Raw genomic sequence first — 14,604 nt, forward strand, 5'->3', positions numbered from 1 at the left:
GGTTCGCGTTGAGGTGTAGGGCGTTGAGGGGGGTAATGGGGGGAAAGGTGCGGGCCGATCATGTGGTGGTGGTGGTGGTGGTGTTGGCGGTGCCGATGGTGCCGTGACGTGTGGTGGTGGTGATCGATAGATTCGGTGAATGGAAACATTTATATATTTTAATAGTAAATGCTGCCGCTTTTAATGTTCATTCTGGTGTCAGGAGGTCAGTTAGGATCGAAAGTTTAGTTTGGAAGGTAGAAGTAGTAGTAGTAGTGTAGTGGAAAGAAAAAGTAAAGAATCATCTGGGTGCCTGGGTACACCGGATCACCGTTGTACAGAGTGCGCCATCAGGAAGTATCCTGTTTTAAGCGTTGAATAACTTTGACATTTTTCAATCGATTTTGACAAATAAAACAGTTTCTGAAACTTCAGTCTATGCCATTTTAGTAATGGATCACTTCACGTCAAAAGAGCGGACTGAAATTGTCACACGTTACATTGAAAAAAATCAGTCAATAGTGGAACTGCGATCGTGCAAAGAATGATGCAATGGAAAAGCCATCTGTGGGTCTGTTTGAAAAATAAAGTTTTTGCAAACAAATTGAAGGCAATGAAACAACAACAAGAGCAAATATTGAAGCTGAAATTGCGAAAATAACTTCCTAAATGATGCCAAAACAATGTAATATGCCCGAAAAAGAGCCCTTTTGTTTGTATGTCGAATGATGGCGATCATTTGATCGATATCATATTTCGAGTACGGCACAATAAATGGCATAGAATAACCTAACTAAAACTGGTTTATTATTTTTTTAAATCGGTTGAAAAATGGCAGAGTTATTCAACATTAAAATAGGATACATCCTGATGGCGCACCCTGTAGTAGCGGTCGAGTAGTAGAGATCACTGAGACGAAGCAGAAGTCACGGTGGGGTGGGTCGAGGTACCGCAACAAAACATCCTTAATCACCAATAAACCGCGGTTGTTCCGTGTGTATGTAAATCGCATTACGCATTACGCGCACTCGCATGCAAACATCAAAAATCAAAACCTAGCAAATCCGCGAGAGACTAGGTGAGTGTATGTGTGCAACAGCACGACAACGAGAAGTCCTGTTGAGGGTTGGTCTAAACCAAGGGAAGGGGGTGGCTCATCATCAACCAAAAGGATCAGATGGCATCGAACGGGCGAACTTTCGGAGTATTCTTCTCTTCTTCTCCCACAGACCAGTCCTTTGCGACATGACGGACGGCAAGACGGATGGAGCAACAACAATAAAAAAAAATAAAGAAAAGGCAACACGAAATGGAAACAAGAAGAACAAGAGTAGAAATAACATTTAAAAGATAAAATGGAAAAGAAAAAAAAAAGATGAACAATGAGAGTGCTACAGGGAGGGTGCGCTGGAGGATGGTACACTGGATGTGTGGCTTGGCGGTACAGTGCGTGTCTCGCGCTAGTGCTACGATAAATGGACGGAGCTGTGGTGCAACAGCTGTTGATCGAAAGGGGATGTCAAGTGGCAGTTTAGGCACATTGAGGCAGAATGTCGCTGGCGTGAGCTTTGTTTGCTCTGAATCTGAATCGTTTTTTTTTTATGGTCAGATGGTTACAGGATGGAGAGAGAGAGAGAGAGAGAGAGACAGAGCCTTTTACACAAAAACAATGACGGATATGTACGGATGGAGGCAAGATGTAGAAGAACGCTCGAATTCAATGGCGATCTACGTCACACGAAACACAAAACGAACGAATGAATGACACCGTACGAGGACAGCGAACCGAACGAGGTAAGGGGTAGAAAGGCGCTTTAGCGCACGCCGGAGTCATCGACTGGACATTCACTTTCACAGGCAGGGCAACGCAATGGAAAACGAATGGATGGAAGAGGGATTGCTGGGTGGAAAGTGTGGTACTTTAAAGGGGGGGGGGGGGGGGCGAGAGAAAGTTGGCGAAATGGATTGACAGAGAAAAAACAGTCAGAAAGAGAGAGAGAGTGAGAGTGATGAGTGACAGAAAGAAGAACAGAGAGATAGACAGGATCGAGGTGATGTTGTCAGAGAGGTTACAGAAAAAAAAAAACAGAGGGGGAGGGGGGAGAGGGTGGTCGTCGGTGATGGTAGAGAGAGAGAGAGAGAGAGAGAGACAGAAGGGGGTTGTTCGGGCGGGTGGGCAAGAGAAACAAGAGAAGGGTGGGTGGGGGTTGGGGGGGGGGGGGGGGGGCGCACGCGCAAGCAAGTTTGTGTTACCTTCGTTGGCATCCTCCAGGTTCTTGGCCTTGCCGCAACGCTCCTCGATGATGCGCCGACGTTCGGCGGCCTTGCGCTCCTGCTCCTTCTTGAGCTCCTCGGCGGCTTTCTTGCGCAGCAGTAACTGTACGAGAGGAGAGAAGGAGGGTGGGCACCGTATCGTGAGAAACACTGGCTTCCTGCCTGCCTGGCTGCGCACACCCGCACAATGCTGCTACTCACCCGAAGCTTCTTCTTACGCTCTGGAGTCATGAAACCCTTCTTGGCCTTCTTAGCCTTCGAGGCTTCCTCCATGCGCTTGCGCACCTCGGCACGCTTGCGCTCAATCTCCGCCTGTTTCGCCTTCTTTGCCTCATCGTCAGCCATGGTGGTGTTGTGGTGGTGGTGGTGGTGGTGGTGTTATTAGACGAAACCTGCCCAACGATCGGAACGGGTTGGAAACGTTAAGTAACCGGTTTAACGTGCGTGGTTGCGCACTGCCTGCTAGCGTGTCAGAGATACACTAATTTGCTACTTGCTGCTACTGCTGCTGATGCTGCTGATGATGATGATGATGATGCTGCATGTACTACTGATACCAGCAGCACCGAGGAAAAAGGAGCGAAATACTTATTTACGAACTTTAAAACTCTCTATTAACGTTCTGTGAGAGAAAGTGAGCAAGAAAGAGAGCGAGAGAGAGAGAGAGAGAGAGAAAGAAAGAAAGAGAATAGGTCTGATCACGGTGGTGGGGGGGGGGGGGGGGGGGGGTGATCAGGTCGCACGCGCATGCGCAACACCGCACGAACTTGTTTCGTACGGAATGTGTTCTATTTTAATCTTCTCTTCAGGGCAAGGCAAACGGCACCGGTGCTCCGAACGAACGAACGCACGAACGGTCGCCGATGGGCCCAAAAAGAGCTTGCATAACGCGTTCGATGGAGGTTTTTCGCGTTTCAAAATTTTCCCTTTTTCCCTCTGCATCTGTTTTCCTTTCTCGCGCGCGCGCGCGCGCGCTCTCTTTCTCTCTCTGTAGCTCTCTCTCTCTCTCTCTCTCAGACACACAAAATCACACACCACACGTACAGATACACTTCTACGCACCATGCGCATGCCAGAGCCGCCTCGGAACGGAACGGAACGGGGCTCAACACGGTGCCCTAATATGGTACCGCTCGCAGGGACTTCGCATGCGGCTCTAAAAATAGAATTCACGCTCCGTATGTGCTGGTGTATGTGACGTGTAGGCACCCACCTTAGGGTAGCACGACCGCTAGGACGACAACTAGGAGCTGTACCTCGAGTAACAGGGGTTGCTGATCGCTAGGCACAGTGCTTGAAAGGCTATTTATAGGACAGACAGATTTTCTACGATCGCTGGCTGGGCCGGAGCGTGGGAGCATAAAACGACTGCACAGACCGGAATCGAGTGCAGCTGCTTCGTCCTAACTAGGTAGACCTCCAAAAATGCTAAGTAACACCTTTCGTTTCTCTCTCTTTCTCTCTCTCTCTGGAGCTCTAGCTTCCCTGGAGGCCCAAGCGAAGGTGCGATTTTTCCGTGCCATTTCTACCGCAGAGCTCAGGATGATAGAAGATGTTGGGTAGTAGCAGTAGCCAGCCAGGGACGAGACGGTGGCGCACAGGTACTGTGTACTGAGTACTGGGACGGCTTAGGTCTAAAAAAAAATATTTCCGAATTTCTCTCTCGGACCTCAGACACTCAGGCTCGGTGGCACTGCACACTGGAATTCATTCCCACGGATCCCGCCTACCAGCTGCACTATCGAACCGTCACCAACCCCCTCCCCTGTTACATCCCCTTAGCTGGAGCGGTGGAGCTGGCTGACGACTCGCTGCGGGTGGCGCGGGGTTTTGGAAGTTGAAGTTGAAGTTGAAGTCTGGTAGATCGCGCATATGGCCGGCTGGACACAGCAGCAGATGTAGCAGCAGCAGTAGCAGCAGCAGCAGCAGCAGCAGCAGCCACTAGCGCAGCAGACACACATCACGTAGCAAACGCACGGTGTTTTTTTCTTGTTTTTTTTTTTTTTTTGGTTTGATAGTAGATTGTTGTTTGGTTGGCGATGGCCGTAGTTGACCGCAAAACCGCGCACAATGCTCCAAGACAACCACGACCACGACGACGACGACGGCAGCGTTGGGACCTCTCTCACTCACCTCTGCTAGCTCGTAAAAGGAGCGAAAACTAGAATCGAATCAGCAACAGCAGCGGAATCGGAACACTCCTGTTGAGGCACAAGCACTCTTCAACACACTCCGTTGGGAACTCGGAACGAACACTGATCGATCCGAAGCGACGTAGCTGACTGGCCGGTACCGGTGAGCGATCGGGCACCAGTCGCGCATTCGCGCGTTCGCGCAGACACCTCCTCGAAGGTCCCCCCCCCCCCCCCCCCCCCGGGGAAATATGCCGCAGCAGAAAAGGCAATGCAGATCATCCCCACCCGCGCGCGAACCAGTGCTCGGTGGACCGTGGCACCGACGGTTGCGCCGGCGCAACCCTCCATTTTCAAACGCGGGCACACCAACACACGCCCCTGCGGAACGCACACACGCAGTGAACGGGAGCAACGGACAGCGGGCAAAGTTACTAGGAAGGTTTAGTGGATGAAATAATGCGTCCCGATCGCATCATCATCAGCCAGAAGAGCGGGAGTGGGGTTGGGAAGGGGGTCCAACGAGGGTGAGTCAACGGAATCCGAAGCGATCGGATCAGCTCTCCGATTAGAGATCCCTCCCTAGACGCATTTTGGGCCAACAATGGAACGGGCCAGCGGCTCTCTTACATGTACATGTGTTTGCCTGCCGCCAGATTGCTTGCACCCTCTCTTCGCCTACGGGGTTCTATTTTCGGCACGGCTGTTCTCACGTACTGGCGGTACGGCCTACCCCCACCAACACACACCCACTCGCGCACACAACGCCTTCGCTTATATTATTAATACAATTACTAGTTGCTACAATTTGTTGCCAGTGGTGTGGCTGTGGTGTGTTGTTGATGTTATTTGCATAATTACATTTTTTCATTCCTTTACAACTCGAGCTGAGCCACGAACGCGGAGTTTGAGTTGCCTCGTCAAAGGCACGGCAACCCTGCTAGTAGTGCAGTGGGCGAAATGTTAAAAATAACATTAGTTAGTTTTCATATTTCGAGACGAGCCGCTGTGGTTGTGGTTAAGCGTATGCGCGCGCGTGCGCACCGACCGTGTGGATGCTGCTTCCCATGTGGAGGGGGGGGGGGGGGGTTATAGAAAGGGATGTTGTTGTGGAGGAGAATTTCTGCTAGGAACCCCTCCCCCGCCCTGCCCCTGAAAAGCACCCTTGATGAGTCACACAGTGGCCGTTCATTTCAAACGATTGCTCATCTCATCAACTATTGACCTAAAATGATTATAAAATCAACCCCCCCCCCCCCCCAGGCCCCTCCATCATCCCTTTTTCTCACGCACACAATCGCAGCGTGGCCACATTGCATCAGTTGCAGTACAGTGCACCAGCAACAGGTGCACTCACAGTGCAGCCTTGCTTCAACCCCTTTTTTGGATGGCAGAAGGTGGCACGTAGGGTGGACACTGGCGCACCCTCGATTGGGGTAAAATCATTACTTTAAATTCCGATAAACCGATACTGGAAATGGGACGACGGAGTGTCGAGCGAGAGAGAGAGTGCAGTGCAGTGCAGGAGCTACCGCAGGATCTGCATGCGCATTTGTGAAAGGTATTTGACATTTTACACCTCTAAATGCGAGAGAGAGTGAGAGAGAGAGAAAGAAGGAGAGGGCGAAGGGATGATGAGCTCACCAAGCGGTCACCGAAGGTGGTGGTGGTGGTGCTGTTGACACACAGCACACAGAAAGTCGGTCACTAAAAATAGCGTAACCAGCGTAGCGAGGCGAGGCGAACAGGGGGGAAACACCGGATCACGTCCCATCGAACGTCCGCTGTGCTGCCACGGCGATTTTCGTGAATCGCACGCACGAACACTTTTGTGGGGTTTTTTGGGGGGAACCGCGGGAAAATGGTTTAACGGTCGCCATTTCCTGGCGATGGTTTGGCACCGATGAAGCGGTCAATGGAGACGCCTGGTAGCTCACTCGATTTTAACTCAATATTTGCCCAACCGTCAACGATTCCAACAAGCCACAATAAATGAAGCGACCTGACTGCAGTTGGTTGCAGTCGAGCCACAAACGTACCTGGTTCCCCTGAGGTTTTTGGCCCTTTTTGAGCTGTCGCGAAGCAGCACGATGGAGGCGCATGGTGCGCATTGACCAGGCGCCTCCACCATACAGGCACAGGCCGCGAGACGAGGTGTCCCAGGGGATAGCGAGCGAAGAAAACCAGTCGATTGACCCTGCTACTCACCGAAGCATAGGCCCGGGAAGGGTCGACCAGGAGTGAGCCAGGCTGAACGCAACCTTTAAGTCCAGCGGAACAGAATGCCGCGTGTCCGATTGGCTGCCGTTTGTGTACCGGGGAGGGGGGCCCGTAGGACTGGACTGGACTAAATAACGACAGTGATGACGTCAGCGCTGCCATGCCATTAGCACTGGAATGAGCCATACCACCCATGCCTGCGCCATGGACGGCCATATGGCCACCACCATAAAGACACCGGTGCCCCATTGTTGTTGCAGGTTTGCAATTAGTGCGAGTATTGTTTCGCGGCTGACGCGTGGCGCCCGCCGCTGTGCAGCGCGCCAATATTTGCTTTGCTGCGGTTTTGCGGAACTGCAACCGCACCCCCTGGAGGTAATGCTTACAATCTTCCTGTGTGGAAGGTCCCTTATTTATCTCTCTTCTCTCTCTCTCTTCTCTCTCTCTCTCTCACGCTCTCCCTTCTCTCTCTTTTTCTCAAAATCTTTCACCAATCATCAAACATTGTATTTTTTTTAAATAGGAAAACGGCATTATTTTGATGCAATTTTCCTTAACAAACATTCATTTTATCGAATGTGCTCTGGTTTGCCACTTTTGGCCAAAGAAAAGATGCAGCCCATTTTCCATGCAATTTTCAATGAAAGTTTCAGTGTAGACCTTCCTCGTTTTGCTCTATTGCGCGATTATGATGCTTTAGTGTTAGCTTGTTCTTTTTTAAACCTGCTGTTCCCTTAAAGGGGGGCTTCGGTAATTTCTTACCAAAACAAGGATCATTTTTGAAGATTTTTTATTACATAACTATTCAACTTTTTTCTTTCAAATGAACGGCATATTAAACTACAACTTTTGAAGCACATTTGGTTCTATTTTGGGGGAGATTTATTTAAAACTTCTTCCATGGCATCAAGGCAGTCGTGTCTTCTAAAAGATACTTTTTACCGGTGCTCATCGTAGCTTCGTGATATGTCATCAGAAAAATACAAATCGATACTCGTTTGAAAGATTATAAGTTTATCCAGGTCCGGGTTAATCCAGGTACTGTCCATTTGGTCCATGGTGAATTTTCTATAGAAACGGCTATTTAAATGATTGAGTTTGCAATGTTTTGCGTTTATAACCAAAAGATATTGAATTATTGAGCTATATTTTGGTTTTAAATTAGTATTATAAACTAAAAACATGTTATTTTATTCTAATTTTGATTCACAATCCAACTCGCACAACCGAATTTGGACGCGAAAAGAGACATTGTGTAAGAAAATGAGACATTATTCAGTCTGTGTTATTTCGTTCTAGTGCTTAGACGTACATATTTGTCGTGATGTGTGATTCAAACGATTTAGACAGCAATTTACTGGAAGAAAATGGTTGAATTCTGCCTTATATTCATAAAAAAGTAATAGTGAAACTGTATATGATTCGGGTGACGAAATTGAGTGTTTCAATGACAAATGTAATGAAAATCATCAAAATCAATAGTTATTCGTTGCATGGAAAATTCCTTTTGGGGCGATAAACCGTTCCTCGAGCTTATCGGTTCACAACCTCAATGTATAATCACAACACGGCCAGGAACAACCCGATTTGCTTCGTCCATTTGATGTTCCGATGTATAATCTGCTTTTAATTATTTTTACCTGCGACAATTGAAAAGATTGTGATTGCAAACACCAACAAAAAAATCCTAAATATTGCGACAGGTAGCAGAATATTGATTCGGCAGCTTTACGAATACACATTCGAATACTAATTCTTTCTAGTGTTCAGTATGCTTCATTCTTTTGGTCTTTTGAAAGATTATTTCATTATACACTATGTTTCATAATGCTAATGCTAATGCATAATGCCTCACCCTGTTTTTTCGATTTCGCCCTCGAATATAGCGCCCCAAAAATAATTAAAAATACTGTAAACGTTCCTTTCATTGTTAAAAGACGTATGCAGTTTGAATTTTGAAAAAAATTAAAAATTGTGGATTTGGGAACCAAAAATCCAAAAATGAAGTGTTTCATAATGATAGCCTCACCCTACAAAAAAATTAAATTAAGATGGAAAACAGTTCATTAGGCTATCAATGTTATTTTATTTATAATCAGTAACTCTTCCTTTACTATTAACTGCCTGGAAATGCTGGGAAATGTTGCAGTGCGCAAGGATCGCCATGCACTCTTATTAGCTACTGCCACCTGATCTATGGTGTCAAATTGCCTACCATTCCCGTAAACATCACTAACTAGCATCCGCCAATCATTCTCCATCGGATTTAAGTCCGGAGAAATCGCTGGCCAGGCACATTACATTGATATACATACTTTAGTACCTATTGTGGTTTTCGAACGTTCGACAACTCGATTGAAATATCTCGAACCGTGTTGAGCAAAACTTGGCATTGCAGCTTTCCGTTCGAGTAGCTCAATCGAGAGTAAATAAGACAGCACTATTTTTTTTTTAATTGAACCAGAGCGAGAGGCATACATCGCCAGCATCGCCCAACATCACAGCAGCCGGTAGTTATGGTGATGCTGTTGGAAATGAACAGCGAAAAACGCGAAAGGAAAAAACGAAAAATGGACCAAATGGTCCGAAGGTAACAGCAGGATCAAAAACCACATGAATATTTGAGCAAACTGATTGATTTTTTTTTTTGTTAACCTTATGCTTGCTTGTGGTTGTTCCTCAAAGTCTTCAGAAGTACTGGATAGATAGTGATGTTTCTGTTGTTTCTCCCAAAAAAAGTAATAATCATAAGTTGCCCTAAAACTGATACGAAAAAAAAACGGAACGCAACGGAACAATCACTTAACTATCCAATGCATAAGGGTGATGGTTAAGGGTGCCACTTGGAGGCTCAGCTAAGTGTTGGTGTAGCAGGGAGCACCTTCTACTGCACCTGAGTAGTACTGCTCCTGCTGCTGCCAGGCGCAGCAATGATGAATCAAATCGCTCACCGAACGAACAAGGCAGAGGGGGCCTGCCAACTGCCTGCCTCGACCCCACTATCACCACACCGGCACGGCACCAATCAATGACGTCATTCATGCCGTGGTGAGCCGTGGTGGTGTGGTTATCGCGTGGTACAGACAGCGGGTGCCCCACCATCACCACCATCTTCAACCCTTCATCGCCTTCACTAGCGATGCACTGCTGACCGCTCTGTAAACAGTGCACCGCGTGCGTCACTGCAAGGACGTGAACACTCCAGGGTGGCGAGGGGCAGCAATCCGAGCATCAGATCGACGAACGATCTCGATCCCCAGTCGGGTATCATTCCGGAGTGGCTCACAGCCCAACCTGGCAGAGACCGGAAGCACGGTTGCCAGGCCCAGGTTCACTCCCGAGCCGAAACAGCCCGACCGGGACCATGGCGGACTCGGCACAGGTTATTCATAACTTTCGTTCGCCACCGTTGAACAAATGGATGAATGAATGAATGAATGAACACACACCCACACTGGCGCGCATACGCACACAGTGAAGGTTGGCGGAAGAGTTCATTGCCTCCATTCATGCTGCTGGTATATGCTTGCGCACCGGCACCGGTTCAACAGACGCTCCAGCAACAGCACCACCACCCCCCCCCCCAACCCACAGGACCTATTTTTAAACATACCGACCGAGAGAGAGAGAGAGAGAGAGAGAGAGAATGTGCCCGAATCGGACCGCAAGGACGATGCTGCTCCCTGGGAGGTGTGCGTGGATATGTGCCAGGACGATCCGAGTACCCGAGCACCAAGCCTAAGCCACCGATGTCGAAATACCGACCGCGTTCGGGACCGAGGGAGTGAAGGAGCGGAGGGAGGGAAGGGGTGTGAGCTATTTTTAGAACAAACCTTCCTCCTCCGGGCCCTTGCGTCGGTCGCTCGCTTCGGTCAGCCTCGATCCGCAGCCAGCAGGACGCGTCTCGTCCTTGAGCCGGGGAGCGAGAGAGAGAGAGAGAGAGAGAGAGAGAGAGAGAGAGAGAAAAGCAGAAGGATATCGTGAGCCCCTAATCGAGAAGGACATACAGCAGCAGCAGCAGCAGATAAACTGCTAGCCCCTTGGACCATTTGGAGTAATTTACCTGGGTGATCTGCTCCCATGAGCCCTTCTCCTCCTCCTCCTCCTGTTGTCCTGCTGTGCCGCTAGAAGAGCCTGGCGCTGGCACTGGCGCTGGTGCAACCGGTATGGGGAGGAGGGGGACGTGTGTCTAATTTAAACTCGGTTTTGTGTCTCATGCCTCCCATTCCCTCCATTTCCCCCTCCCCCCTCGACTCCGCGTGCTGGAACTATCCTGCGGGAATACTAGTTCCGCGTTGTGATGCGCCGCTGAAAACGGTCATTGACGTCATTGGTCTCCTCCTTCCGCGTGCACACACGCGCACACGCCTGCTGCTGCCGCTGCCACTGTTGGGTATCCTTGAAAAAAATGTATTTATACTCCCGAAAGCCCGATCGGGAACATCCTTCCACTCGATTCCGGTTTCTCTCTCTCTCTCTCTTTATTTCTCTCTCTCTCTCTCTCTCTCTCTGGTTTGTGGTTTGTTCATAATGATACCTCAGGTCCTGCCCTGCCTGCCTGCCCGATCATCGAATCCATGACTTTGCCCCGGCCAACAGACCGACATCGCGGTATGCATCATCGCGCTCAAGGCAGAACGCCTGGCCCCTAGGTCGCGACAGGACCGAGTAGCAGGGCAGTCAACAGATGAGAGAGAGAGAGAGAGAGAGAGAGAGAGAGAGAGAGCGACCGAGGGACTCGGTCGGGAATCGGGAGGCTCGGTTCTGTGGTTCCGCCTCGCCCGAAAGTAGGTCAGTGCAGTTACGGCGTGCTTTCACTGGTGTGGTAGACATCGCAGGAGGAGGAGGAAAAGAAGGAGGAGGAAAGGGAGGTACAACCTGCGTCATAGAGTAACGAAAACACCTACACACAGGAGCACACATTCCGAAAAATCCGTGTCTCCAACCTCCAGCCTGCAGCAGGGCATCAGGGAACGCTCGGATCGGCTATTGTTCTTCACTGTTAAACCGGTTGCAGGCCAACAGTCTGCCTTTGGCCAGCTTTTTTTCGCCAGTCTCGTGTTTTTACTTGTGTCGCTTCCTTTTTTTTCTTCTTCTTCATCATCTTCTTCCCTATGCTTTCTCTCTCACTTTCTATTATTTGCCTTCTTTCTCAGCTGTCTTCTTCTGCTTCATCGTCGTCGCCTGCTCCTAATAGAGGCCTCTGCTGTTTAACAGGATCAAGATCCTTGGACGTGTAGCAGTGTCTGCATGGTACTGCTGTTATGCGGCCTGGTCAGAGCGCTTTGGGTAGTGGTTTTGGCCCTGCCCAACACTACCAGGTGTATAACCTTAAGACTGCTGTTTGCTTAAAAACGGGGCTTACAGACCAAGTTGAACTTTCATTGACATGCCATACTGTTTTTTTGTGTTTATTTCACACCTGTTTACATATTTCAATCCAATCCATAAGTGATACTACACTACAACATATATTTTTTCTTCAGTAATCATGTCTAGCTTTGTGCCAGAAAAATAGCTTTCGCGGGAAGCTCCATTTTTGTCCTTTAATTTGGAAAAATCAGCGATCAAATCACATAAAATGCTTGTCGCTCTAAATAGAAGACAATGCTGTGCGTTTGGTTGGATCAGATGGGTGTCGTCTATTATGAGCTGTTGTAGCCTTGTGAAATTATTAGGACACCAGTCAATAATTAAAAAAAATAACGTGCTTTGCTAGAAACAAGGCCGTGTTATGATAAAAAAAAAACATGAAAGGTTGATATTTTCTGCACGACAACGCATGGGCGCACTCATCAAAAATGGTCCATAATTATTTTAATTCAATAAACTGGGTGGTTTTACCTTCCCCTGCTAATTAACTGGACCTAGGCCATTCCAAATACCACCACTTTCCGACGAACGGTTACGCGCTGGCCGAGCAGCACTTCGATTTGTATGAAAATATCGGAAAATGACATGACGGCATGGTTTGTGTCGCTAAATGAACAATTCTTTTGGCATGGTAGACACAAATTGCCGAAAAGAAAAGAAAAATGTATAGCTAGCAAGGATAAATACTTAAATTAATTAATTTTTCAGTTTTCTATTTTTTTTAAATGTGTTCTGGTGGTTGTATTAGGTCTATAACTTAGTGCAATACGTGAATGCTCATAATTTTAACAATATCCTACATTTTTCTTGACTTGAAAATGTCATGTTTGGTGCGTGAAAGGTCCATTTTGCGGGGAAGTACAGGGTGCGCCAACAGGAAGTATCCTATTTTAAAGTTGAATAACTCGGTCATTTTTCAGCCGATTTTAAAAAATAAATCACTTTTATTTAGGTTATTCTATGCCATTTATTGTGCCATACTCAAAATATGATATTGATCAAATGATCGCCATCATTCGACGTACAAAAAAGAGGCCCTTTTTTTCGGGCATTTTTCATTGTTGTGACAACAGTTAGGGAATTATTTTGGCAATTTCAGCTCCAATATTTGTTCTAAGTTGTTCCATAGTCTTCGGTTTGTGGGCATAAACCTTATTTTTAAACCTTTTAACGAAAAGAGATGCATTACTAAAATGGCATCGACTGATGTTTCAGAAACTGTCCTGTTTGTCAAAATCGACTGAAAAATGACAGAGTTATTCAACGTTTAAAATAGGATTCTTCCTGATGGCGCACACAGTATAAAAAAAACATTTTTCATTTGAAGACAACAACTACTGCAAATTGTCGTTTGGGGATCTAAGTTTATGGTGAATATGCTCTGACTGGAAGATAAAGAGCTCTTTCGACATGGAATTCGAAAATTGTCCAAAATGTGGTAAAAAGTAGAGGCCAGCGATGGGCAATATGTTGAGTAATGTAACTATTCGTTTGGTAGTGAAAATAAATGGATTATGTTGAGCAAAAAAAACCCCCTAATCATAGACCTAATATTTCGATCAGCGCTGAGCTATGTTACAGCACATTAACTGGAGCGCAAATGGAGTTACGGGGGGTTGTGGGAGAAGCAGCGGAATGGCGAATGGCTTGGCCAATTAGCCAACAGATCCGATTTCGTGACGGACGTACACGACCGCTGCAAGATTCCCGGGCACAACCGAACCCCGAACACTGCAACCGCACTAATTCTCCCCGCGTACCGATGACGTCGGATTTTGCAAGGGGAAAGGGGTGGGTTGGGGGGGGGGGGGGGAGAGGGAGGAACGCAGTAGTTCGAGCGCCGCTATCGTCTGGGTAACGGTAAGCGAACATCCGCAAATCCGTTCCGAGTACCGGAGAACCGGAGCCAGCGAATCGAGAGACACCCCCATTCCCATTGCACCCCATCCCTACCCAACCGCGAGCGCAGGCTGGGACAGGGCTGTGCGATCGTGCAAGCAACACAAATCGCATCGAATCGCGCAATCGAAGGCCTCTTAGGGTAGCCACTTGAGGTACACCCTCAAGTGCCCCATCTATGTTTGTGCCTGTGTGCCAGGTGGTAGCACCCCACAGCACCCCCTGCACCCCGCGGCCCTACGCGTAGAGTTTGCATGTCTTTGTTCGGATTGTTTTCGCAGCGCGCTTGACAGCGGGCAGCCGGGATTATTTGGTGCCACCTCCGGACCGGGCCCTTACTAACTGTTCCTGTACTTTTTTTTTTTTTGTTTATCTACCCGGCTCGCCACGACATTTTACCGCCAGGAGAAAAAAAAAACCTCCACAGGATGTGGAAAGGCACAAAATTGTACAAGAAATAGCAGGGTTTTGTGGGGATGGTGAGGCATGGGGAGGGGATGTATGAGATCATAGAGCCGCTCCGTTTTAAATCGCGAAGCAACCGCCTGATGGAAGAAAAAAAAACCTGTTGGGCTTTTCTGTACGGGCAGTGACGGAGGTTTTATTTTTAACTTCTCCCAGCGCGATCGCCAGTTGCCGCCAGTTGAGTTTACATGCGTGCGCAGAGCGAACGTAGAACGGACGCACCTTCCCGCACTCAACTCCAAACTTCTGCACCCCCCCCTGC

The 14,604-nt window shown here is 48.1% G+C and overlaps 1 protein-coding gene across 8 annotated transcripts in view; it reads right to left on the reverse strand.

The window, feature by feature from the left end:
• LOC126569733 (troponin I) overlaps nt 1–4,547 on the reverse strand; it is a 23,387-nt gene extending 18,840 nt beyond the window's left edge. For all 8 annotated transcript variants that reach the window (XM_050227051.1, XM_050227061.1, XM_050227026.1 and 5 more), the window contains exons 1-3: nt 4,387–4,547; nt 2,455–2,645; nt 2,233–2,356 (exon numbers count right to left, since the gene is read on the reverse strand). In XM_050227051.1, the coding sequence (XP_050083008.1) occupies nt 2,233–2,356; nt 2,455–2,598 (268 nt within the window). In that variant the 5' untranslated portion in view covers nt 2,599–2,645; nt 4,387–4,547. The remainder of the gene's footprint in view (nt 1–2,232; nt 2,357–2,454; nt 2,646–4,386) is intronic.
• Between the last annotated feature and the right edge of the window lie 10,057 nt (nt 4,548–14,604).

The sequence above is a fragment of the Anopheles aquasalis genome, chromosome X (genome assembly GCF_943734665.1).
Source record: "Anopheles aquasalis chromosome X, idAnoAquaMG_Q_19, whole genome shotgun sequence".
Taxonomy (NCBI): domain Eukaryota; kingdom Metazoa; phylum Arthropoda; class Insecta; order Diptera; family Culicidae; genus Anopheles; species Anopheles aquasalis.